We start from the raw sequence: 27,449 nt of genomic DNA, 5'->3' as shown, positions 1-27,449 counted from the left end.
CACGCTTTCATGACTCTCTATTTCCAGCCGCATTGTGTTATACATTTGGCATCCAGGCTGTCAACCTCCAGCAACGGGGCCTCCGCCGCCAGTTGTCTCTTTTTGCAGACAAGATTGAGCTGTACGAAGTTACCGTGTGTGTTCAGGCCAATCTCGACTTGTTTCCCCTTTGTCCATATCACTCTTTAAAGAACTGAGTGACCATGAGCTAGCATATTTGTCTAGAAAATGTCATTTGTTTGGTCGTAAACCAAGACAAACAAACATCTATAAAGCCCTACCACCTGTTTGACAGCAGTGGGGTATTTTTTTCTCTACTATGCAGCAGACTTAACACTCTGGCACATGTCCACTATTTCTAAAATATGTATATATTCCTCAAACATGAGCTTGCAGTCAGAGTTAGAGATCTGTTATTTATGATGGAGGATTTTAAGGGTGGTGGGACATGTCCCTACACCAGGTTGGTCCCTGCACCGACATCTCACCTCTATGAATTCCAGTGCAGAGCGTGAACACATCCTAGAAATATGTGGAAAGTCAGGCAGTGCGTGCAGGGAGCGGCCCTCTCTTTGTTCTGATATATCTCATCCTGCTCAAGGTTTAACGCCGTTTGATGGGAGCAAGCTGCTGCTCTGGCCTATTTGTCTATCCTGGCTCTGTTCTCTCCTCAGTCTTTTCCAGCTTTGCCAACTTCTGTAGGTCTGCCTCGCTGTTCGTGGTAGACATCAAGCTGGCTTGCGTGGTAGGTCGAACCTTTGCCAGAAGTGCTTCTTGACAGTTCAGTACAGTCAAGACAACTGTTTTTCTCAAAGTGCCTTTATTCATGCAATAATTCAACCTTGTTTATACCAGTGAACATGAATTGTAAATTGTTGGGTTTGCTAAAATAGTCCATTTACCATGCTAAGGCAAATAGTTTACCGAGAGAAGTGCCCAAAAGAGCACATAATCCCAAAGATAATTTAATACAAATCAGAGCCTGCAGATGTTTGCTAAAGTGAGATAACTGATTAAATGAGGAGAAGAAATTTTTCTGATAACTCATCCCAGCACTAGCTTCTTTACGAGCAACCAACAGAATATTATAGCTAACCTGGAGCTGGCCCGCTCTGTGTGCGATGCTATTTGTGTATTGCAGATTACATTGTGGGACTTCAGAGCTGTCATTGCTAATTTAACGTGCATCTCCATGTCTAACAGACACCTCCGTGGGACTTAACTGAAGCTTTATCTACCCAATGGCTACTGTGTGGCCACCCTGAGCCTCCATCGAAGAACGAACACAGTTGCTGGGCCAGGGAGTGCTGGCAGAGTGAGTGGGAGAGGTCGCAAAATCGTCACTCCTGAGATGCGTAACGTCCTGGTGGAAAGCAGCAGCGTGTGTCCTAGGGAGCGGCCAGGCTGAGAGGATGATGGAGGATGAGCAGAGCTGGACGATGAGAAGTTAGGAAGGCTTCTTCAGGCTTAGCAGTGCTGGGATGAAGGATGCTGGTGTCTGGGTTGGGGAGGACGACCGCTCTGCTCCAACACCTTAAGCCCTGGTAGAAGCTGCATGAAGGAGGAGAGTGAGGAGGTGTGGTGGGACTGGACCCGCACTGCAGATTTGTAGTGGGCACATTACAGTCATCTCTAATTTCTGGCTTAAATTCCCTTACGCAGTTCCTCAAGCTTACATACTGCAAGGAGAGAGCTAGATAACAGGCCAGACTTTCTCCACAGCTGCTGAAAACCCTTCCTATACATGCACGGCTGGGAGGGGTATGGCCAAACTCCCCCCAAACCTGTATTGCTCTCCTGACTTTAACAAAGTGCTATAGAGGAGTGTTTCAGGCTCCCAAGGAGAGCAGCAGTTTAACTTCATGTCTAGCTGTGTGACTGGAGCTGTCTGGGGATCCTTAAAATGTATCATTTATACTTAAAATTTACCATTTATTAAAGTTAAGCTCACTGGTAAATGGAGTTCCTTGGCAGTTGCAGAGGCAACTAAATTGAGAAAATATTGAATTGAAAAGTGTGGCTTCAGCTAAAAGAAGAAATAGGGAAGAAAGAGGATATGCTGGAGGAACATCTTTTTTTCTCTGCTGATGTAGGGAAGGGAAAACTATGTGTTTCCACCATTGTCACAGGCCAATAGAGTCCTCTTCCCCAGGGAGAGTCAGCAGCCTGGGGCTCTGATGACTGAAAAGCTAGAGGATGCTGCCAGAAGCTGGGTATTGCCTAGTAAAGGCCAGCCAGAAAATAGGACTGCTAGGCTAAGGTGCTGTTTATTTCAATATAATTTCACTTTGTTGAGGTTCTCGTTTTGTTGGTCAAACCCGAACATTGCAACCTGATTTGCCTGAGGACTTGTTGCGGGGTGGCAAGGGTGAGGTTGCACCAGAACACCTTACTCCAAAACTGTGATCAAACCTCTCCGCTCAGCTGCTGTCAGACACCGGCGTCACCTCATCTCATGGTGCGAAGAATTGCCTCCGTAGGTGCCTGGGAAATCTGCGCTTGGCTTTTCTGCCTGCCTGAAATTCCTATGATATGAGTTTAAACAGCTCTTCCTCGGGCTAAGTGTCCTCTGCTTCCTAAAGCGATGGGGATACGTGTGCTTTTGTCCAGTGTCTTTGAGGGATTTGGAAGGGTGGCACTGCTCAGACCGTGTCTAACGCACACCAACGGGAGCCGGTTCCCAGACCAAAACAAAGCTGGATGAAGCAGAAGTGGGGAGGGTGGTTGATTTGTTTTCAAAGTCCCCCCCAGATGAGATAGCAGAGTCCTGCTCTATGGGATAGCCAACTGGAAGGGCTCCTCACCTACGCTGTTGGCCGGAGGAGCAGGAGCAGGCAGGTCCATTCATTCCCTTCCCAGCTTCAGGGGGTCCTGAAGACTCCCAGGAGCCACTGGTGCTACCAGTTACCCTGGTAGTGATGCTGGTTTGTTGTCTGAAGTGCAACCTTCAGAACTGGGTGGCCTTGCTGTCCAGACCACTTGCTGCCAGTTGCAGCCCCATAATTTTCTGCGTCTCCCCTCTCTCTGTTCTTCCCAGCCCCTGAGGTACCTGGTCACCCCCTTGTCCAGGGAGACCACCTACTCAGATACTCACTTGTAGGGGAGTCGCACCCTGGACTGTGTTTGTGTAGATGTGGGTGAGAGCTAAAAACAAAGAGCTGCCGCTGCTTTCGGGGTCTGCTTTGAGACTTCTGGCAGGAGCAGCAGAAGAAAGGCCAGGCTGATACTGGCAGGTGTAGGGAGGTGGCCTGGCCACCCCTGGAGCAGCAGGAGCCACCGAATGCTGGCTCGGGTTTGGGTTCAAGGAGAGCGTGTGTGGTACGTCTGGGCAGCACGGGAACAGGGGAGGAAGGAAGCAGGGAGCAATTTTTGCTAGTGGTCCTGGGCCATTTGGTTGTCTCCCTGGCATGACCGCAGCCTGTGAGCTTCCAGCTGAAGATCTCCGCAAGAGTGGGGCCCTAAGCTCAGCTGCCCCTGCAGCTCCATCACCTCTTGAGAGGGTGCCACAGCCCTCCCATCACGAGGGAGCGATGGGAATGGCCTTTTACAATAAACAGCCACTTGGTATGCCACATACGTGCTCCAAGGAGCAGAGACCAAGGCTCAGCCCTCCCACACCCAGCTCATCAGCAGTTTTACCTCTTCCATTTTTCTTAATGAGGTTAAACATTTAATCCTTTTATTTTTCCGCTCTGTAGTGGCATAGCTTCAGCAGGAGCGGGGGCAGGCTCTTGCCCCGCACAAGCGAGGAGCCTGATTTTTCACGCATTCCACCGGGCAGTGGGAGATGGTGGGCTGGATCTCTCCAGGCTGAGGAGGGAATTGAGCCCACATCTCCCCTTCTAGCCACGTGAGTAGAAACCAAAACTGTTGGTGGATCTTACAAGGATGTCATGGACCTTAATCTGAAGGAACGGCCAAAGGTAGCCGTGTTCAGGGTGGATCCAAAGTGGACAGAGCCACCTCCGCTCTTCTGATAACCTTAGTGTTTCCTCTAGGTGAGCCTACACAGCTCGCTGCCATGTGCGCTGGCTGGTTTGCATCCACTCCTGAGGCTCCCACTTCTCCCCATAAACATTTTCCCCAGGGGGTCATAGATTTCAAGCCAGCAACCAAGTGGCTTAAAGCATGTCACCGCAATGCCTCCTATTTATGTGCCCAAATCCTCTGTTGGATCTTGCTCAGGACTTGTCTGAGCATCGTGTCTGCACTTTCAGCAAATCTGTGTGAGAACCACTTTCAAGAGAAGATGAGAAGTTCAGTCAAACCCAGGGAAAGCACGGTCAAAGTTTTTTTTCACTTTTCTCATTAGAAAATTCTACTATGGCTGTTTCTTTACTATCCAGGTTTTCCCATAAGTGCTCCATCTCAAACGTCTCTGGAGCAGCAGCAGAAGTAACATTTTTTCTGTCGCTGAAGGTCCTTTGTTGTGAAGTTGTCCCAGAATCTGTTGAAGGCGTTGCGGTGTCAGCATTTGACACTGTACTATGACTATGGAAGCTCGGTAAACTCCATCTCTGAAGGTTTCTCTCATGATCTGTTATGAAACCGGCTATGTTACTACCATGGGGTTCATGTTTGGGCTCCCCTATCACAGTAGGAAGTGACTGATGCACCTCAGAGCCTGGGAGGTATGTAGTCATTTCTGGGGGGAAAAAAGGATGGTCCAGAAGAGTCACGCTTGCCTCAGTTAGGCTCCTTTGGAGCACCTCTTCTGTCACGCTTGCGGCGCGCTCTGTTTGCAGATCTGGTTTGCCCAGCACATCAGCTGCTTTCTCGTTGGCTTCAGAGATGACGACCTCAGGAACTGGCTTGTTTGTCTCGGATGAGGTGTCACTGTCGCCGAACTGTGCCTCGCTCCTCGAGGTTTCAGTTATGGGTCCTAGATCTCTGCTACTGTGAAGTCTGTTACTTCTGTCGAAGCCTTCATATTTCTTCTTGAAGCTGGAGGTGGAGTGTCTCCCTCTTGTGTGCATTTCCTGCAGCCGTCTGATGTGCCCCTTTTCGTCTGCTGGGAAAAACACCGAATTCTCACTTGTCTGACGACTGTAGCGGCGGTGAGGCGGGGACGAAGGGGCCTCATGGACGCTGAGAAATCTCTTGACTTTTCTCAGCACTGAACGTTGTCTTCGGTGTTTCTCCTCTTCCCACGGCCACTCTTCCCCATAGAGGAATTCGGTATCAGCCAGCCTGCCAAATAAAGTCAGGTAGTAGGTGTCACTTACGTATAGGAAGCGTGTGGTCTGCATGCACATATATCCTTGCTGTCTCAGATGGAAGACATAGGAACCAAGGCCCTCGTCTGTCCCCAAGGAAGGGCATGGAAGGGGTGAAAAAAAGGGATGAGGGTGCCAAGAATTCGTGCCTGTGCCTTTGGACCAGCCAGAGCACACAAAAAGCTCTCCACATCCACGTGTCTCTCCTCTGGAGGACTGGGAGGGCATCCAGCCAGGCATCCAGCCCCATTTCATGTTTGGGCTGCAGCCCTCTACGGCAGGTCCACACATTAGGCTTGTGCTTAGAGTGAGGGAAAAGGGGAGGAAGAAACACTGCTCAGTGCTGTAGATACTTTTTCAGAAGAATCCTTTGGGCAAAAATAACAAGAGTGAAAAAGCTACCCCTGGAAGCAGAGCGTGACCGTTTCAAAAAACGTTAGGATTACTCAGATGGCCAAATCTCACGTGCTTTTGGGGCATGACAGTGTGTCTGAAAGTCCCACCTGTACCTGGTACTCTTCTGCCCAGCTTCGGTGGGTGATGAGAACAACTGTTGCTGTGTCTGCCAGGCAATCCAGGACACGTTACTGACTCAGTGCACCCCAGAAGACAAGCCAGACTGGCCCAGTTACCTGTCCTAAGGGGAAGGATGGCAAAGGGGCTCAGGCCAAATCTGAGGTGACGAGCACAGGGAGGCAACGCTAGCCTGGAAGGACAGAGGAACTACATCCAGCATTTGTGAAGATCATAGAACAGTTTGGATTGGAAGGGACCTTTAAAGCTTATTTAGTCCAACCCCCCTGCAACGAGCAGGGACATCTTCAACTAGATCAGGTTGCTCAGAGCCCCGTCCAGCCTGACCTTGAACGTTTGCAGGGTTGGGGCATCGAACACCTGTCTGGGCAACCTCTGCCAGATGTTGGCTTGAGGGGACTGGAGAAGACTTTGGATTTGGGTTCAAGTTTTATATATTTGCTTTGGACTTGAATGAATCTTCAGACCTTATTTTTGAAGTCTGCATAAGAACGGTTTTTTCAGAGAGCTGAACAGAGAAAGAGTTCAGAAGAGAAAATAATTAATAAAAAAAGTCAACTCATCAGAGCTGTTTGCATTTCACAGGGGCTAACATGGAGCTATTTTTCATTCACTCCCCCCTTCATTTCTTGTGTGAAGTGCTTATTAAAAAAATGTTTGCAGACTTAATAATGTTTCTTCTTTGCCACTTTTTTCCCCTAGCAATTGTGGTAAAATGAATTATATTCTATGAGTTTTTCTTTTTTACTTTTTTACTTTCTTCTTTACTTTTCTTTTGGCCATTTTATAGTTTTTCCAGAAGGAAATAAATTCTGAAAAGGCTGTGTGTGATAAAAGGAGCTTATATAAACCATCGCTCTTTGTAGTAGAATGCATGCAAAAATGGAAAAATAAGAGGAATAAAAATGAGAAAACACCAATTTCTGGGCCAAATAAGGCAAAAAACTAAGCTGATAGAGGCTGGAAAATTTTGGAAAAATCAAAAACTTCTTGAGATAAGTTTTAAAGTTAAAAAAAGGCTATAAAGTTTAAAAAAAAAATTTCAGATAAAAACATCTACTTGCCCTGGTATTTGTTCAGACATGGTGGTATTTAGTGAGATCTTACTGACCTGTTCTACATTACAGCATGTCACAAGTGTTTAAACTCAACAGCTTCTAAGCTCACTGGTTTATCACTGATTTCTCATATAGATCCTGAGAACATGGGGCAATCCTATATCCTTCATATATTTCTTTATAACAATGGTTCTTGTGTTGATCTCTGCAAATAACTCCTTTATCCCTTCACAAAATCTGACTGCTCCAACTTCCATGCCTAGATTATTAGTCAATGAAAAGTCATACAACATTTAAGATCAATTCTTGTTTACCTTTGCAAAAATCTGGACTGATTTTAGCCATCATCTGCTAACTAAACAGGCAAAGGAATAGCTATTTTGCTAACTGGGGGATGTACGAAGAAGCTGTAATAAATAAAGAATTATTAAGAAAAGTCAGCCACTGTCTTCAGGTGCCATCCTGTGCTCAGAGACTATCAACAAACCCTCCCTGCAAACATACTCTATTTATTAATTATACAGTTTCAGCTATGGGTGCGCAATTTGTAGGAGCACATGGGCCACTGGAGACATCGTCCCACCAACACCAGCCTGTCCAGTCCCTCCTAACATCATTTCCCTTTTCCACCTTCCTGCTCACAGTATCGTCACAGCCTGCAGCCCTGCACCGACTGTCTGTCAATCAACGTGGGCTGTAGGCATGGAGATCTTTCTGATGGCATTAAGGACCCTTAGCGCCACTCACCCCATTTCAATCGTTGATCCAAGAAATGAAGGAATACAGTAATCAGCAGCTGCTTTTGTGTAGGGCGGCCGGGCAGAGGAATCGTTCCAGTAAATGTCTTTCTCTATCCTTGGTAAGTTCATGTGCATCTCGTCCACCGCCAGAAGTGAGACCTTAGATTTTTTTGGTATAAATCATGTCACTTTCAACATAGTACAGTATACAAAATAATCTGCTTTGTAAACCCTGGGTCAACATTTCTTTCAGAAACCCTTCAAAGTAAGCTGTGTATGCTGGCCTGGGCATTGGGACGAGACTCAGTATTATAAAATATACCCCCGACACCCTCCTATACTCATGAAAGCATAAATTTTATTGTAACTTGAGTCTTCTATATGCTGCAAAGGTATTTGTGTCAGATTGAAGTCCTTTCCTCACGCACGATGTAATTAAACGGACATGTGATCTTCCACATGCTATGGGGAGTCTACATAGAGTATTAGTTGCGCTTCTTAAAATGTCCAGAGGTTGAGAAGCTTTCTGATAGGCTTTGCCCACATTTTAAGACATTCAGAACCAAGCAGGTGACCATCCTGTTCTAGGGCCTTCCGATATATTTTATACAAAGGGCTCTGAGGCGCCGTAGCACAAGTAGCCTGAAGTGGTGTTAAGCCAGAGAGCATCTTAGGCAGTGTGAAGGCTTTTCCCACTCCTGCGCGTACCTGCACTGCTTGCTTTGCTTAATAAGCTGGTTTTCTCGCCCTGCCCTCGCTCCCTCTAACACCGGGGCTCTGCTTTGCGGTCTCAGTGGTCCCCAGCAGACGTGGGGTCCGACAGCAGCTCGACCCTACGCTTGGCTCTACCTGCAAGGGGAGCGGCGGGTGCCACGGGACTTCTCCGTGTCTTTGGGTCCTTCGTGGCACGACAGACAGGGGCCGGTTGGAAACCGCACTAGATGCGTACCCTGGCCGTCTCACAGCTCCTGCCACTGGGGATGCTGGCTCCTGCGCCGACCAGATGCTGCCGCCCACGGCAGCATCACAACGTGAGTCACGGTTATTAGTTCAGGGCCCTGCTTGGTCTTTTTGGTATCTTCACTGCCTTTTTTTGTTTTTTTAAAGGAAGGTTCATATACAATATTGTAATCTCTAGACATTCAGATTAGCGAAACGTGTCCTTATCTATGTGGGAATAGATGGCTTTTGGATTTTGCAGGATTGACCTACATTACGTGTCTTTCCAGGCATAAAGTGAGCTTATAGTTTGAGGTCAGCTGCTTGCATGTTTAGTCAGGCATCATAAATGCCAAATACCAAAATCAAGATGCATTAGCTTGTAAAAACAAAATCTGGGGATCACAGCCACAGGTACTCCTTCAGGGCAAGAATTTGTTTTGCTGACAATTGTTGCCCTTAATTTGTACCTCAGTGTAAGAAATAGCATTAAATGTAATGATAACCTATGGTACAGTAAAGCTGGAAGTAGAAATAACAACAGCAACCTGTAAATTTCTATCGATGCACCAGTTAGTTTCAAAATCATCATCGTCTTCTCCAAATGGATTAATAAGCTGTTCAGCAACCTGAAAGGAAAATGAGACAGTGAATAGAGGTTGGCATGCCATGTCAGGACTGCTGCCGCAGAGAAAATAGGATTGGATTTTTCTCTCTCTCCCTGCCTGTCACTTGCAATCATAGCTTGAGCTCCCGTATGATGGTTTTGCCAGCCTAGCCAAGGAACAGCTTGCTTTCCCTATAGATTCATACCTCCATGCCTCATTGGCGCTGTCAATCACGATTGTCAGCGCTGGCCTGCTGGGAATTGAGACGTGTCTGGGCCATGGTAATTGTCACATAAGATAGTCATTACCTTTCCTTACTGTTGTCTTTGGCTGATTTAAATGAACAGTTTACCAGCTAGAGGCTCTGTAATTGCATTATAGTCTACGATATTCCACCAGTTCATTGGGTCAGTATCCCGGTCCCTGCAGCTGGAGTCTGGAAGAGGGAGCACAGCTCGTCTCTCCAGTTCAACCCTCAGCCCCTGCTTCTTTCTTTATTGGGGGTGATGCTGATGGCAGCCCTCTGGAGCTTTTCACAAAATCAGCCCACCAAAAAACTTGACTCAAGTGGATGCCGTGCATCATGCTAGCCAAAGCCAGGAGTCGGGATCTGAGTTTGTGCTTTAATTCAGCCTGCTGTTTTGGGTTTCTGCACATGAAGTGATTAAAACTGCAGGGGAGAAGCCCATCCCGTGGAAGAGACAACCAGTGAGCTCAGGCACCTTTGTGGGGAGGTGCCTTAGTCTGGGAACTAGGCTGGGAAAGGAAACCTCTCCGGCTGCCCAGAGCCTTATCTAGTCCTGCCCTCCCCCAAGGAATAAATAAATGGAAAAACAACCAGACACTGCCCCCTCATCCCCATGATCACCAGAGTACATTGTGGGGAGGAAACTCATACCTGCTGGCGGAGAAAAAAAAGACAAAACAGGAAAATTTAAAAAAAAAAAAAAGAAAAAGTTTTAGGCAATTCAGACTGCTTCTCTATTTCTCAGTTCCTTGGGACACTGAGGTTAAATATCCTCGCCCCTTCATGCTTTTCTCCTTCTGTTTGTCTTTTTAAGCCCTGGTTTTGAAGCTGACCACATTCTTGCTGAGCGTCCCAAGCCATCCTGGTAGTCACCAGGGCCATGCACAGCAGCAGTGGCCAGGTCCTTGGTTTAACGTGGATATGGGTGAAGCGACTATACGATTAAACAGCCCTGCTCATGAACCTTGCCATGGATGGCTATGATCTAAATAACTTTATAATAGTAAGGCAGTCACTCCCTGGCTATTTATTCCTATGTACCTCTAGGTCATACCAGTCAGCACTTGCTGACTCTTTTGGCCACCTCTTCCCAGGCCAGCGGTGGAAGACAACAAATAAACTGCTGAGCAGACTAACACAACAAAAAAAAAATGCATAAGGCAGGAGGAATGAAAAGGAGACAGGGGACAGCTCTGCTCACACTCGTTGGCCTGGCCCGTGGCATTAAATTTTGGGTATAGCTATGGAAGTGCTGCAATAGGAATGATGCAGACTGCGTTGCGGGTCTCCAGGGAAGACAGTGGATCAACTTGGTGTAAACTGGGGGATTACTGCCCCAAAATCCACTGCAAAACCTGTCACATGAGCTAGAAAAAGTGGGCAGGGCTGGGACAGAGGGAACAGCAGCAGTGGCCTTTGCTTGGCTGACCTGGTCCTGGCATGTGAGACACGACTTTATTCCCTGGAAAGGAATTTATTGCTGGACAACTAAGCCCTGTATTTGGATGGTCCATCTATCTCCATAATGAAAATGGGGATTTAGAAGTGTCTCACGTGATGGGAAACTTTGCCCCTGTATTGTAGGTATAACAAACCAGGCCCGAGGCCAAGGAATGAGCTCAGTTTAGCCATCATTTCTGAGGAATTGCCAAGTTACTGGAAGTCAATAGCTCAGGGCCCTTTCTGCAGCCTGGCAGCCAAAGCCCAATGCACTCAGCAGGAAACCGGCTGTAACCTTCAAGACAGAAATATCCTGACTCGGGGGCACTGCAGGTTTGGACAAACCTCCGGTCCGAGGGAGCGCTGCCAATATTAAATTTGCTTTTTCAAACTGCTTCTTCTCCTTTTCATTTCCTTATGCAGAAGATTTTTCAGTTACAATGGCATCTCCTACCTGCCGTAGCCAGGAGTTGGCTGGAAGCCCTGAGCCCGACTGGGAGAGATGCTACTACCAGCCTTGGGTGCCGATGAAGGGGAAACCATTCCCCCATTCACGGACGCCAGCAGGGCGGTCAAGAGGAACAGATTTTGGTTTTGTAACCCGCTAGTAAAACCCTGGGAGACATTGCCTAGAGATAAAGCCTCACATTTCCGCGGGAGCAATGTGCTCCCCCCGCCGTACCACTCTCCCTTCCTCTCTCCCACTCCCCTCCAGGCTGGTCCCTATGCGGCAAACCCCCTTTCCCCCCCAATTTCCTAGGATGCAGGACTAGAGGAGCTTGCCCTGCAGGCACTTAACTTTCCCCTGCAATCCGCCAGCTCAGTGTGCTGCCTTCCCTCCTCTGCCCTTTGGAGTTGGCTGTGGGAAGGGGGCTCTGAAACTGGCCAATTTTGTGCAATTTATATTCTAACAGAAAAGTTAGCTCAAAGTTTCCAGCCGTGATTAATAATCCCAAAAGGAAATCTTAATGCACATAGGCCCTAATGTACCAATTTGCTTTTTATTTGAAACTTTTTTCCAGTTAGTTCTCATACTCACTGCAGAGGAGAGAATCGCTGTGAGGTACGTGGCTCGATTACTCAACTATCAGATTGATGGCGGTACGTTAACTGAGCAGGCATCAATGGGCTGATGGGTAGCGTCTAATTCCTTCTATAACTCTTCTTGTTAATGAATGTTTTTATGCGGTGGAGTTGTAGCCAATATTGGCTGTCACTGTTTGATAGCCCTCTGGAACTGGAGACCTTTAATTGCCTGCATCTGATTAAGTTAAGAGCAGATACTAAAGGCTGGCTTCAATCATAGGAAGAAAGTATGATTCAGACCCTTTCAGCCCATGCCAGATCTGCAGCAGTATTTCCCCATCACACAGCAGAGTGGGAGAAGGGTGGGGTTTTTTTTTTTTAATCTTTCATCTGTCATTTTATAGTCCAAGTCCTGGGACCCGATTTTGCTGGTGTAATACTCCCCTGGGGAGTTGTGGTTCCACTGGTCCTACTAAAATAAGCTCTTTCAGATTCCCAATCATTTCTTACTGTAAGATCTGTCAGGTGGAGTTAAAAATGTATTGCGTGATATTTCTTTATGACCACAGGACACTTTGGGCTGAATTCAGCTTTGGTATAACTCCATTAACCTTCAGTGATTTTACAGTGTGCCACAAATCTGACACCTTGACTTCAGCTCTGACACCTTCACCAGCTCCCTAGGGAGGGTTCCCCCCTGACCTTTCCAGAAAGCTAGTTTACCTTGAGCCATCCGGCGTAGAAGAAGAACTGTAACAGTGTGAAGATTGGAATGTAAAGATCTAAGTCATGTCCCTGATACCCTTGGTCAGTATCCAAAAATTGGCGCCCTATCAGGCAGGCAAAGAAAAAAGTATAGACTGCAAGAGTAACAACCTGCAAAGAACAAAACTTCATTGGAATCATGCAATAATACAAACTTATGCATAAGGCAACACATACCCAAAGGCCTCTGACTGCCTTTTGCCATACAATTTACAAATCTGTAGGGAGGTATTACAAATAGAGAGGCTCCAGGCATAATTATAGCCAGGAAGAAGACCCAGGAAACATAAAAACATTTCAGTGCTTCCCTCCCCTCTCCCAAATTATGCAAGGCCTTCAAAACATCTGCACATTAAACATGACTTAATTAGCCAGGTGTCTATGATCCCATGGGAGTCAATGGGTGCTCAACAGCTCCGCGACTCTGGTCGAGTCTATAGATGTTCTGCACCAAGCTCCCCTTTCATGGAAATTGTGTTTCGAATTTTGTAAAGGATAATAGCTCAGTACCTGAGTATAGACCAGTGGAATTCCAACCCAGTCATAACCAAACAGAAGACTACACCAAGACCGGTACTTATTCATCTCCTAAAAGGAAAAAAAAAAAAAAGAAAAAACAAACCCCGACAAACTAAAATTGCAGGGGGCTCAATTCTAAATTATAAATATTTTGTTACAGTTTGGTTCTGCACATACAAAAGGACAGGGAGATGTGAAAGTGTAGTATATATAAATATATATATTGATACCATAATTATATCCAGCATCCCATTGTCGTATTTGAATATTCACTTAGTTTATGGAGTTGGAATGCTTAGTGTATTATGTATTTCTTCACAAATTATCTTTTGTTTCTATTGTATCCACTGACTAGTGATACATGAAAGAGAATATATTATATCATAAAAAGGATGTTTGACCACTTAATGAAATATTCAGGGAGATTATCTTCCCTGAAACTGATATTAAAATCTTCAAAATGACAAATTATTCTCATTTTTTCCCTGCAGCAATAGAACAAGTATGAATTTACAGTCATGTTACAATAATTTTTTACTCATCAATTTGTCGCTTCGGTTAATACCTTCTTAGTTATATAAATACAATCCCAGCAAACTGCTGCTGTGTGTGCTTGAGTGTACACTGGTACACAGAGAGAAGTACAAATCCTGAGTAAGATCACTTAGATGACACTGGAAAGCTGTGCGCACTAAATCAAATTATGTAAGTGAAAAGCTACCACATAGCAATTTCAGATTAGTTTTCTCTAGATTTACTTTTTCCACTTACGTTCATGAGTGTCTGCAGATCCACACTGTCTCGAATTCTTCCTTCTTTTCTTGCCTTCGATGCCAAATTTCCAAACCAGACAAATGGAACCCAGTATTTCAGGTGGGGAGACTTAAGGTCATCAAAAATTTTTCTTTCATATCTTGTCATGAAACCTGTTTACCCCCCCCCAAAAGACTTCATTTATTCTGTGCTTTCAGTGCTATTGATACTATAAATTTTGAATATGTTTGAATCTGTTTATGTGACATTTGCATAGAACTATGCAAAACACTATTTATAATTCTAACTAGTAGCCTCCTCCTTTTTTTTTTGAGCTTCTTTGCCAGGATGGATCTTGCTTGAAACAACTTCTTTTTGCAGTAACTACCTACACAAAATCCCTCTTGATCAATATATGGAATAATTTCCTATTACTGTGTTCTCGTATCTGACCACTGACATATTGTAAATACAGATGATACTAAGAATTGTACGGATTACTCTCTAGTTTCATCCTACTTTCAGAAAAATAAGGAACTGGATATGTCAGTCAAGAAACTATCACTTTTCAGCAGTGACGGCTTTGAGCAGCATCTCAGCGTATGTTGTAAGGGCAGTTTCGCGACCTGATTCTGATAAATTTTTGGTAAATCTGCAAAGCGGTGAGCAAGCAACAGAGGATAGAAGTGCATGCACGAAACAGAGCTCAACAGAGAGCGTGCCTTCTGCCAGCGAAACGCTTCCCTGCCAGATTGCGTTTCATGTTTTCTTCGGGGTTACGAAGGCGTGCAAAGCGATGGAAAAGGAATCGCGCCCAGAAATCCCGCTGCTAGCGGCACACCGGGCCAAGACGACGTGCTGCGGGGCTGCAGGTTGAGGCCGCTCTCTGCTTGGCAATTCGCCTCGCTGGGGCGCTGGGAAGGTATTAGGGTTTCCGCAGAGTTCCCCGCGCCTCGTGAAGCCCCGCTTCTCCCTGCTATGAGCAAATCCAAGGTCAGCTCAGCGCAGGAGCGAGGACTGTATGTGACGAAACCTGCAGCAGAGCAGCTCGCTGCCTGGGGCTGGCACGGGAGCAGCTGCGTTTTGGAGCAACACCTCCACCCCCTTGGGTAAAAAAGCTCTGCTGTCCTCCTTCCACCCAGCCTTTGAGAAAAACAGCCTCGGAAAATTCACCAGGAGGAGCTTCACGTTTTTTCTTTGTCCTAATCCTGGATTTTCTGGGATGGGAGCAATCTGCAGCTTTGAAGGATCTTAGTTTTTTGCTCAGTGTGTGTCACCTACCAGGGTGGGTATAAGGCTTCTTTCGCTGTGTTGACATTAGCTCCGAATCATGACAAAGTTAGTGACATGGCAGCCCCAAAATAAGTGGCTCAGCCAATCTAATGCAAGTTTGAGTGCTGAAAATTCAATAAGGGAATTGAGAGTAGGCAGGATTTTTTTTCTAGTCTCCAACTAGTAACTAAGAATCGGCCCGTTGTTGCTGACATTGCTAAAGATACATGAAGCAGCAAAAAAATAAATACAGCAAAAACTCAGTTGTGTTTTGTACAAAAATGCGAATAAGGTAAAAGGAGATTTGTTAAACACAGCAACCTTCTTAAATATTCTGTTCTTGAGGAAAATGCCACTCTTGTACAGTTGCAACAAGTCAACACAGGAGGTATGAAATACTGCAGCTACCAACAAGGAACACAAGGACAGGGCAGAAAATTCTGTGGAAGAGGAAAAGTTCAGCAGCAAGACACAGTACTCCTGCAGTATCCTGGAATTTGAGAACAGGCTAAGACATAGCTTTTAAAAGGTCCCTGGGCAGTTTGCAGCCAGCTCTCATAATCAACTGCACAGAAATAATCAGGGAACCAGACAAATTGACCTGCTAGTCATGACTCCTGACTCCTAAAAGTCAGTCTTTTGGGTTGCCTTTGATTTCTGGCTGGCCAGCCTGCTCATTACAGGACAGGAAAAGCTGTTTCTATCAGGCTGAAGCAGACAGACAGAATATCAGAAAATTGACAGTCTGGAGTAAACACTGGAGGCAAGTCACTTGGGAGGCTCTGGGAAGTCATTATCTGGAAGGACACAGCCTGAGGGGGTCACGAAGAACAGCAAAGCTCCAAGGATCAGTTCAGCTCTCCACTGAAACTGGGTACCTTTTTGTTCAGAAAAGCTCAACAAAGCCTTGTTCTTTTAACAACAACATTCAAATTGGCATTATTTTTAAAGTTAAGGTGTTCATGTTTATATTAATTAAGTGTTCTCTTTGATGGATATTAATAATGCCTAGTATTCTTATCACAGAAAATATTAAACAAGTCGGGATTGCTCTTACTGCTGGTGAAGGTTATGGCAACAATATGCATTTCAGAAGCGCTTACTGTTATTGCAGTGGTAAAGAAACACTTTATATTCCATCAAATACAGGGAAGGATATCAAACCTCAGTTATTAAAATGAAATGGTTTCTAAATATGGTCATACTATTTTTATTCAAGAGTATTTGGAGAATTAACTGAGGAGCTCTCTGAACAAGAACACTGGTTTTGACAAGCACTGGAAGACTGGAGCAGCTCCAGAAAACTGGAAATATTTGGCAAATGCTGTGCCAAGATCTTGAAAAGGATGATCTAAGGAATCACAGGGCACTGAATCCTTGTGAAAGTATGAGAAGCTTGACATGGCATGCAATCAATAAAGAATCAAAGGACACTAATGTGAACAGTGTCAGCCAAAGAGATCTTACAGGGAAATTATTGATGAGAACACAAGCCTGGCTGGAAAAAGTCACTCATGCTCTCCCTCAAGTGCTTCGAAGAGTATTCGGTTCTCCTGTCAAAACCGAATGGTTTGAGACAAGACTGGTTCAGGGTACCCACATCAAATACTCTGAAGACGAGAGGTTAGAGAAGAAGGAACTCCATGGCAGTTGTCTGCCACATCTCCAGAGTGAGCTAACAGTGATCAAGTAGATGAAAGTTTCACTTTCTGCTTCTGTGTTATGTGGGAAAGAATTAATCTAGGTACTGCATTCCAGTAGAGGGTTTGGGACTGCAAACTTCAGCCGTCTGTAGGTATTCGTGTAGTTGGGCTCACACCTCATGTTTCTCTTCAGCATTTCCTATCAGCTGTTTTGGGCTGCTCTCCGCCCAGCTGCTGATTCACTACTCATGTTTTTTAAGACTTGTGTTCTTGAGCATCCAGCTTCCCTCTTGCAGCCAACAGGATGATTGGTACGCTCAGGACTGCTGCTAGGCATTTGACACTTACGGCATACGTGCCGCAGTACTTAGCATCATCATGTCATGAATCTACATGCCTCTACTGCCTACAGCTCCATAAAGAATGCTAAAAAATGAAAAAGAGTTTAGAAAACAGTTAGGAGGAAGGTCCAGCACTGAAGACCATCCACTACAGAAGGTGAAATTCCTAAGTTCATTCAAGCCTTTATGCACTCTGCTAACAGGTAGCTATTGAGAGAAAACTGCGTTTTCATCTAATTAAGAGAACAATAACCCAACCCCATTACAAAATCCTGTGACTAGAAGATGACTCTGTGCAAGTTCAGACTGAGAATAAAATTTTACTTTTCAAAAGCAAGTTCACCCTTGTGAATGTCAGTTCACCTAGGGTGTGAGGTAGTCTCCATTATACCCAGCTGAATTTTAAATCAGGGCTGGTTATATTCCTAGAAGGTATCATAGCTCAGTCAGAAATTGTACCATGCTAAAGGATGTTGTGAGTAAGCTTTTATGCCTTGTGTTACGGATGAGTCAGGCTAGATTGTCATGATACTGTTCTCAGATTTAAAATCTATGAATTTAAGCAGTTAATCTGCTGAAAAAGGAAATGCGTAGCAATAGTTACGCTGTGGCAGTTCTCAGTTTGATAGCGAAATGCAAAATCGGCACAAGTGGTTTCAGTGATGACTGGGCTGTAAGTATTAGATTCTGCCGCTCATGTTCATATTAAATGTTGCACTCCCGTGCGGTCTGATATGTAATGCCATAGGGAGCTAGGGAGGGGATAATTGTGGAGGACTGTCTTAATCACTGGATGTTAATAGGAGCAAGATATATGCTTAAGTGCTCAGTACTGCATCAACTAAAATTCTGTGGCACAATAGGTATTAAAACCTACAGAATAAGTATTGAAATCCACAGAGCTGACTACACTATCAATAATTAGTTATACAGTTTATAGTAGAATATTTTCCACTGTTAAAAAAACCCAAACAACCAAAACTTGTTTTCCAGTCTACAATTTTTGTACAACGCTGTGACATTTTGTCTCTTCTGGAACAGATTGTCTTTAGCAATAGGGAGGCAGAGCTGGATTAGCCTGCTGGAAATGTTGTAATTTTCCAGTGCGTACTAGAAGCAGATTGCTGGGGAGAGTGACAGAAGCTTCCTTGACCTCTCACAGGCTCAGGTAAACAGTTTTGTTGAACAGCATGAGGAAGAGAACTTCAAAATCCAACTGAATCCAACATAAATGATTTCTTTCAGTAAGATCAGTGCATTCTGCCTGGATTTTTTATAATATCCAAAGCTTCTCACACATATTTGAAAAGCGTATATGGATATACACACTGCATATTTTAACTTGCTACAACTTTGCTTACTAATCTCTGCCAAAGGAATAATTTTAAGAAATGCAAGACGTTCAGTAAAAAATGTATGACTTCTCTTATTTGGAATAGATCCCCACATCTCGGCGCTGGTGTTCTACCCCTGACTCTGACCGAGCCGGTCAGAAGGCATGGCATCACAGCTTGCCTTTAAATACTCAGCAGTCAGTCCTCCATAGACAAGCAAAGCCTTACATGGTTGAACTCTCTTCCCCATCATCTCACTCACTGTGTTATCAAAACAAACAGAAAATAAAGACACACTTAATACTCAGTCAATTTATCCCTGAAAAACCAAGCTTAAGGTGAGGTTGTAAATTTAAAGAAAATACCCTTGGGGTTGAGGGTTTTCAAGTATGTCACAATAAATCTCTGACCTATGCAATCTACTTACAAACCATTGAGATAAAGCTGTACTTGTGAAGTGCCTGCGGAGATCAGTCTCTGATACTCAAGACAAGGTCACATCCAAGACATCGAGGCAATGCCGTATAACAAGTCACCATCACGACTGCATCATACTACAGAGCAACTACATTATTTTTCACACTTTGGAGAATGTTGTACCTGCTCTGTATGCCTGTGTGCTCGGGGCAGGCCTATGGCCTCCAGGATGTCTGAGAGCAGAACCACGTAAGAGCATCAAACTCATTTGTTTTCTATAGAGTCGCTTGATGAAGACTTTAAGAGCATTAAAGGCGCACACTTAAGGGCACGTCATTTAAGCCACTGACAAAAACGTGGTAGCCTTGCCACTGGTTAGTATAAGGCACACATGGGGCCAAAGAGGAAAGAAAAAATGAGTCTGGCTCCTTCCCTCCCTGTGTCCCCACCTCTGAAGGAAAGGAAAGACATTTTTGGGGAGAAGGACTCGGCAGTACCTGCTCCTACCACATGGTCCATGGTGGGAAACCTTTTGTACACAGCTGTGCTCACAGAGCGAAAGATCAGCAGAGACGTTAAATTCACGTAACGCATGAGAGTCCTCCTTAACAAGCGCCCGTATTCATCTCTGCCCTGGACACAGCTAGAGATGAGGAACATCAGTCGATCGGGCCACGGCAAGTTCACAAACTGGTTCCACCAGCGATTCACCACCAAAGTAACGTAGAAACCTGGGGGTTAGAAGGAAAAAAAGAAAAAAGCCCAGTGCCCATCAGGATTTCTGTTTAAGTTACTTTGATTTAGTTTGCAGAGTGTTATTCGTATCACTAAACTGCTACATTTCCCCAAATAAATGCAGAAAGTCACATCAAAACACAGGATGCAATCAATCTTAATTATTTAATAGACACTGCAACTTAATGGCCCGTTCCAGCTGAGTATCTCATACTCATGAACTTCCAAATTTCCTCTTCTGTAGTAAACCCTTTTAGTGCTTTGAAAGATCCGGCACAATGTATCAGTGTTAGTGGGCTCTCTCTCTATATGTATACATATGGAAACTTTACTCTTTTGGTGGAATATTAAGAACATGAGCATAAATGCTGATGTGACAAAAGCAACTCAAATTCAAGGAGACCTGTTGGAAGCTGATGATTTTATTGTGAGCCTCTAACCTCCCATATCCCCCTCGGCTCTGAAATGCTTCCATGCATGGACAGTCACAAAATGCCTGAAGAGAGACAGCGTTGGAGAATAATTTCACATTGAACTGGTACTTACCAAGCACAAAAGTTACCGGGATTTGTTCAGCATATTTGTCACAGTAAATTGATAATTTTTCAAAGAACCGTTTTTGGCTACCTGTAAGAAAAAATCTGCAGCAAAAATAAAATGTATCTGTCCTTTCATAATATTCTGGGGCTATCTACAAAGTGCAAATATGTATAAATAATCAGGTATGTGCAACCGGGAGCAACCTTGGCTAATATCTTAAAGGTAAGTTCTTAAAGGTAAAGTGCTGAACACTTTTGGCATGTAATAAGGAAGCCGGAGGAGTAGACAATATTATTTCCTGGCCTTTGCAGTTTTCTCGTTACTAGTTTGACTGGCACTACTAATTAGGATCAATACACCTGGAGAATTAGCTTGCTATCCCATACAGACCAATGATGATATTAAGCCCTAAGACTGCAAGTAGAGCTTGCTCTCATTTTTCAGAGGGCTACAGAATAAAAATGCTCAGGTTGGCTTGAATTGCAAAAGGTTACCAATCTCTAATTGCTCTTATTTGAAAATGCTACATTGTTGTGGCAGTTTTTACTCTTACTCCTACAAAACTTCTCTTTTCCACAAGATTAAAACCACAACCACTGTATTTATTTTGCTGTGAGGAAAATATTCATCAGATGATAGAAAATGAGTGGAGCATGGCAGCTTCTGCCCATGGAGAAAGATATCTAATGAAATACAACAAGCTTAAATATAAACAATTATTTTATTTGTATAGAAGAGTGTTACAGTTATTCTTTGATTTCATATAAAAGGAGCACTTGACAAATATTTGGTGGGTTTTGCTTACAATCGTGCAATAACACCTGCAGTATATATATAGAAGGCTTTCCATGGTGTATTTACCACGGTCTTTAATTGCCTAACATTTCAGTAAAACTAGATTTTTTAAAATAAATGTGAGACTGTGGTGTTTCTTTACGTATTAATCCTGTAATCTTCTTTCCAAGTTTACAGGTATAGATTACTGAACATTTTGGAAAATTAATGATTAATCACAGACAAACTGAAGCTCGTTTTCTCCTTGCTTCACAAAAAAGCAAACACCGAGGTCCAATTAGAGATCAAGGTAAGAGCTGATCCATGATTTTGATACTTGTGTAGTGTACTTCCTCAATTAAAAGCTTCACTGTACTAATTGATGGATTGCATCTGTCTTTCGGGTGTTTAACTCACACCTTGGTGGAAGAAGCAACTCTCCTAACGTGACCCTCCCAGGTGCTGGGTGACACACAGGTAATAACCACGGCTGGCTTCCATGCAGTTTTCTTGGCCCTCTGCAAGCTTAAAAATAAAGTTTGCCATGCCATCCTAGCTTTAAGCAAAACTTTGCTTTTCCTGACTATATAACCTGACTCACAAATTATTACCTTTCAGGGTTGTTAAAGAAATTACCACTGAGCAACTGAAGACACAGTTCTGCAAGTAGAACGGAAGGTCTATACTTATCATTTAAAGCAGAGAGGCACGCTCGCTGCCACCAACTTGATGTCAGAATGATAAAAACTATATAACACAGGCTAGCTACGGGTGTTTATTTAGCCTAACGGTTGCTCAATGCTGGGCTGAAAGCAGAATCAGCTGAATATGATAGACAGTTTCTTATTTATAGCCTACCTGCTTTCTCTGGAACATTAAAGTAAACATGGGAAGGAAAGGACATTAGAAAAGGTCCAAGGGAAAGACAATAATTATGTAGTAGCCTCCCCCCCAACCATCATTCATCAGCCTAACACCGTGAAGTCCGTGAAACTTCAGTATAACATTTAATGAGATGTGAATTGGAAAGAGTGTACCTGTATAATACACTTATCGCTGTGTAAAGAGTAGCAAAAACAATAAATTCTCTGTACAGTAATTTGTAGATGCTGCCTTTCCACTTTAGGAGTAATCTGTGAAATCCAAAGAAAGTGGCATTTGCTACTTTGCTGGAATAAGTGACTGTCATCGTCTTGGCAGGCTGTGCCTAGAAACAGTAGAAGAGAAGCAGGAAACCAACAACATTTTAGACAGCGTATCCTAACCCGAACGCACCCTTGTATAGCTAGATACAGACACATATACACTCACATAAACACATATAATAGTATATGTATGCATAAATACATGCTGTCTGTATTTATATATATATAGAGAGAGACAAACTGAAAAATCTTGCAGTTACGAGCCCCCTTGAGACCTGCAGACTGACTGATGCAAGGCTGTACTCGGGCTTTATCTCAAACATCCCCCAAAGCCACAGCCAGCACCGAATGTGGCCGCCTGCCCGGGTGGCAGCGGCAGGGACACGTTACTCCTCTGAAGCCTCTGCTTACTCCCAGTTTGCTCCAGTCCGGTATGAACAAAGAAAAGGAAGTAAATTTACTTGAAATTTTTTTCCAACCTTTGTCAGCACTCCAGCAAGAGAGGTGAAGCTAAATTCCACAAATGCACCTTCCTCCCCAGCCGGTATTTTTAGCTAGCTTTGGTAATTATACTCATCTAAAACCAAATGAGATTTGGAGACTGCCTCTTTCATTAACGGTTACGACAGCAGCTGAGATGAGCTGGGGAACCCTGTTATTTCTGGGCTTGGCAGCTAGACCTACTCATCAATACTTCAGCATTGCATGGCCATGCAAAAAAAGCCATAGGGTTGCTCAGGTAGGCAGCGTGCGACACAGTGCAATTAAAGCAGTACTAAAAGTATACAGGTAAATATTTTACGCTGGGTTTGTTACTTGCTTATCCAGTGTAGGAAGATGCTACAGGAACTTTTATGTGCTTACAAAAAAACCCTAACTCCAAATGTGGATGAAAGCAGTTTCGTACAGCCTGCAAGGAAGGGAGTAACTAAGACAAGCACAAAGCCTCAGGGTAGTTATTGTGTACCATAAATATGATTCTTGTCTATACTTTCTTGGTGCCACTGTAGGTCATTCACTCTCAGGAAAAAAATCTGAACCCCTAGTTAATAGATGGCTTGATAGTATTTTATGCAACTTGGCTGCATCTCTGATGCAGAGTGTAATGTAAGCCATTAAAATTCAGCTGTAAAAGTGCCACTTTTTCTTTTAGTCACCAAGGGAATCAGCAGGGAAAAGGCACCATAAGCCTTCTATTGCTGACAGACTGTCTCTTCTCATCTGCAGATAGGCTGCTCAAGGTTTGCCAGCATGGGCTCGGAGGGTTTTTTTGTGTTATTGTTTTTTTTAAGATGCATGGGTTTTATTCTTTAGCATCCAAATGATAGTTTTCCTGTTTCTGAGACTTGGCACAGGCCTTTACATTTTTTGTTGTCGTTGTTGAACTCCAGAAAGTTCAATTCAGGAGCCAAACTGTTTGACTGGCATGCAGAAATGCAGTCCTGTCTGCTAAAAAGGCTGTGGTCAGGATGCAACACTTAAGAAAATGAAAGCAGAGATTTCCATTCTGCAGCAGATATGAGGCTTTGTAAACAATAGGAGAAGCCTGTGGCTGGGCTATAGGGGAGGAACAGGGTAAAAAAATACCCTTTACAATGTACTGAGTTTCCTGGGATTGCTGTAAAAGGCTTTAGTTAGTCCCTGGCCATTAATGCTAGGGAGTACCTATGTTCAAGTCATATGGTCAAGAAGTGTCTATCATCTCCCCACTAATACCCAACTTGCAAAGGAAAACTCCAGTGGGACTGCCTGTGTGCGAGGACTTACATATAAAAAAAAGATATTGGATAATGTGAGGGCTTATAGCCTGACGGGAACCCAGACCCCCAGCGTAACATGGTGCATCGATTAGAAGATGAAGTTAGTTAGAAGTAAACCATAAATTGCTAACTGGGGGGGCAACAAATATTGAAACAGGGGAGTGGATAGATGCCCTGGGGTTTGGGATCTTTAAGCTGAGAGCACATAGACAAAAGATGACCTCTGGGGAGCATTCACATAGCTGGGACATACAGGGTCGGGGCTGAGTGGGTCTGCTGGTCTGCCCTGGTATGAGAGCATCTCTGAAACTTTCTGTTCAGTCCCTTCTGCCCGGGGCCATGGAGGGAACAAGATTGCCTGTAGCACCCTCAGGGCATCTGCAGCTCTGCAGGAAGGCAGTGATTAGTGTCAAACCCATGGTGCTCAGTTTCTGCACATGAGGTTCAGGAAGGAGTTTTCCTCCCAAGCATCAGTGACTGGACGGTGCCAGAAACTGGCCACTAGCTGAGCTGGACAAAATGGGTCTACCTCCTCTACGGAGCTGCAGAAAATCCTGTCTTGCAAGGCTTAGTGCATGGGTTTTGGCCACAAGTGCAGAACTGTTATGATAATAGGATTCAGGGTTAAGAATATTTCCCCTCACATTAGACTGGGGTAGGGCAGTTTTCTCCACAAAGTGCAATTTTCCTGCTTGATTCAAGCAACTATATTTCACTTAATCAGATTCCAGCCATCTCTCTTAGCACACTACATGATGCCCTTGACTGAATAGAAACTCTTCACACTAGCTTGGGATGCACTGGACACCTGCAGCTTTTCCTTTCTGCCTCTGAGATGGGGCAAATAAAAGTGGGACTGTTACAGCAATTTCAGGCTTTGGTGCCTTGGTTGCCTTGCCTTGCCTGTGATGCACTGTTTTAGCTTCCTGCTGAGCAAATGCTTTATTGAGCATTTATCATTGGGTTCATATAGGGACTTCAGGGTAATATAATTTAATGTCCTAAAATATACATTAGGTCAGATTAGGTGATTTAAGAACCCTTTAAACTACACGAAGCTATGAAAGACAGCTATGCGTCTGATTAGATTTCACAACATAGCAAACACAGATTTACATCTGCACTTGTGGTTTTTTTCTCTGGGAACAACTACAAGCACTTGGGTACAGCCCCCCCTCAATGGGACGTTTTGGCGTAAAGCCTTGCGCTGGGTCTGGTTCTAGCACGGTGGTCCCAAGCCCTTGGTTCACGGGCAGCATGTTGACTGAGAGTCCTTCCAACATTACTCATGGTCACAAATTAAAAAGCTAAAACTGAGACGGACAGGAAGAGCAAAGCATAACGATGCCCCCCAGCACATTCCTGCCTGAGCGCTGTTTTGGCCAGGGCCGCAGAAGGACAGCAAGAGTTAGATTAGATACCACAGGCACTGGTGTCATGAAAGACTTTCCTATTGATCGTGTTGCCCTTAACTTCATTAGAAGACATAGGGCTAGGCTTTCTGCTGGTATGGATTTGTGAGTTTTGAGGACATAACACAAGTTATACCCATTTTATGCCTGCAGAGACTTTGGCTTATATCTATGACGCTGCTTTTCCTTTTGCTCAGTGTTTGTTCCCTCTCTGAAACTTTCTCAAGCACAGGCTGAAATGTGAGTTATATATTACTCCACTTTTGCTAAGATCATCAGAAGCCTTTAGGCATAAAAACCTAAAAATAAAAGATCTTTTTTTTCCCCTACTAATATTGACCCCAACTGTAAATGGGATCTTTGCCTGGCTGAGAATTTCAGGATGCATTAGGATTCAGAGAGAAACCACAGTAAAAAATAACAGCCATCAGTGTTTCCTAACTGACCATGAAAGCACATTACAGAAAGTATAAATAAATAGTGCCTCTGCGCAGACCTGCCCCTTGTCATTGTATCACCTTATTTCTTGCTTTATGGCATAGTACAGAAAGTGAGAGAGAGAGATTCGAGTTAAGCCAACTACAAAAGCATATTAAGCTCATGCTATATCCACTGACCTGCTATTTTGCTCCGGCAATCCAAGCCCGAAGGCAAATCCTGGACCCTTCCTCTTCCTCAGGAGTCCCACGCAAAGTCCTCCTCAGGTCTGCAATAGTCACCCTGCTCTTCCCTTAACCTGAAGTCAGGGGTTGCTGCTGCCGAGCCCTAGGAGGAGTGGACTGACAAGAACAGGGGTTAAAATGTCTTTCCACTTCTGGAAGTCTGTTTTTGCCAAGTACTCTGTCCTGTCAGTTACAGAGGGAACAAACACAAGCAGCAGCAGCAGCAGCAGCTGCTGATCTTGCTCTTTCCTAGTCTATAATTATAACGCCACTTGCCATCGGAAGGACCCCTTTCATTTGAATGAAGAATCTTGCGAGGGTTTGGCTGGCACCTCCACTTTTCTACATTTTATTTCCCATCCCCAAAACGGGATGAACAAGAAGGGAGCATTTTTCTCCGAGACCTTTCTTGAAAAGAGCGATCTCTGAGCTAGCCCTGTGAAGTCACATCAGTGAATAGCACTGATGTCATCTAAAGGGGAAGACACGAGACAACTCCACCAAACTTGGAAGTGTGCTCCTGCCGCACCTCGATCCCAGCCCGGAGCACACCTTTGCTGCACTGCTGATTCAAATTGGGAAATCAGGACTCTGGGGTATGCTGTCGAAATCACCCATCCCTCAAAACAGGCAGAGTTGCTGTTACCAAAAGACTCAATGAACCTATTCACGATGGTACGTTTCAGCATGCAAAAGCCTTTCTGCGACTGGAGGATCTGCACAGGACTTCTTCCCCCCTTCCCTTTTGTAAAATGAGATGAACTCTGTCTTTTATGACCCATGGCATTAAGAGGGAGCTGTAAAAGGTGATAGACTGTGAAAGCCCAGGAGATGTCATATAATGTTGCCACAAATCTCTACGGAGAATGAAAGAATGTGACTGTGAAGTAAATAAAAAAAATTGCAGGGAGGGAGAGTAAGCAAGATTTATAGATTTAATACATTTTATGATGAAAGGTTTTTTCCCCCTGCCTTAGTCCCATTAAGCTATTTGAGACCACTTATTTAATTAAAACTCTCTTGGAAAGAAAATAAGTTGCTGCCATTGTTTGCCTTTCTTCTCATTGGCAATGGCAGAAGGAAGACACTTTGATGTCAAAGCAGACGAGACATTAGGCTGTGGCATGTGTGTGTCAGGCAGTGGCCTGTGGCGAAAGATGACAAATCATTTTAGCATTCAGTGACTTGGCATGAAGAAACATACTGCCTGATCCTATTACAGTGACTGCCCTCTGCAAGGAAAAACTCCTAACAACAGGGATATTTTAAGGTCACTGGTAAAATAATTACTTAGACTTAAAACATTTTTCTTTGCTGAGTATAATCATTCGCTGGTCTCACTGAGCAGTAAATAATAGCACCTCTGTGTGTCAGACAGTGGGTATCAGGTGGTTTTCCTGGCGGCTCTTTGGTTTTCCTGCAGATTGGAGCAGCTGAGATTGCTCCACTGGCTCTGAGCTGTTTTGCAGAAGACACGAGATTTAGAGCCCCTGTGTGTTCAGAGGCAGAAATAAATACAGGTTTCCAGCTGTGTAGCTCCATCGTGACTGGTTCTGTAGGAAATACTCC

The 27,449-nt window shown here is 44.3% G+C and overlaps 1 protein-coding gene across 3 annotated transcripts; it reads right to left on the bottom strand.

Moving 5' to 3' along the window:
* Positions 1 to 820: 820 nt before the first annotated feature.
* BEST3 (bestrophin 3) lies at positions 821 to 26,240 on the bottom strand. Of its 3 annotated transcripts, XM_075058243.1 has the most exons (10): positions 25,836 to 26,240; positions 21,939 to 22,108; positions 20,134 to 20,228; positions 19,350 to 19,583; positions 13,864 to 14,018; positions 13,084 to 13,161; positions 12,532 to 12,684; positions 9,036 to 9,116; positions 7,556 to 7,707; positions 821 to 5,190 (listed from the first exon to the last, which is right to left on the bottom strand). In XM_075058243.1, the coding sequence occupies exons 2-10, from the start codon at positions 22,088 to 22,090 to the stop codon at positions 4,284 to 4,286; spliced, it is 2,007 nt and encodes a 668-aa protein (XP_074914344.1). In that variant the 5' UTR covers positions 22,091 to 22,108; positions 25,836 to 26,240; the 3' UTR covers positions 821 to 4,283. The 3 variants fall into 3 exon arrangements, with proteins under 3 accessions (XP_074914344.1, XP_074914346.1, XP_074914345.1); XM_075058245.1 differs by lacking the exons at positions 20,134 to 20,228; positions 25,836 to 26,240 and having other exon boundaries at positions 21,939 to 22,051; XM_075058244.1 differs by lacking the exon at positions 25,836 to 26,240 and having other exon boundaries at positions 19,350 to 21,426; positions 21,939 to 22,037.
* Positions 26,241 to 27,449: the final 1,209 nt, after the last annotated feature.

Source organism: Buteo buteo, chromosome 26 (assembly GCF_964188355.1).
Source record: "Buteo buteo chromosome 26, bButBut1.hap1.1, whole genome shotgun sequence".
NCBI lineage: Eukaryota > Metazoa > Chordata > Aves > Accipitriformes > Accipitridae > Buteo > Buteo buteo.
Note: the sequence above shows the minus strand (reverse complement) of the source record. Positions and strands in the feature narration are given on the sequence as shown.

What these genes read in the sequence shown, in the direction of transcription:
- BEST3 (XM_075058243.1), bottom strand. Translation starts at nt 22,090, where the DNA reads ATGACAGTCACTTATTCCAGCAAAGTAGCAAATGCCACTTTCTTTGGA. An exon ending in GGACCATGTGGTAGGAGCAG is followed by an intron (nt 14,019 to 19,349) that starts GTACTGCCGAGT and finishes GGGGGTAAACAG; the next exon opens with GTTTCATGACAAGATATGAA. An exon ending in GCATCGATAGAAATTTACAG is followed by an intron (nt 7,708 to 9,035) that starts GTTGCTGTTGTT and finishes AAAAAATCTAAG; the next exon opens with GTCTCACTTCTGGCGGTGGA.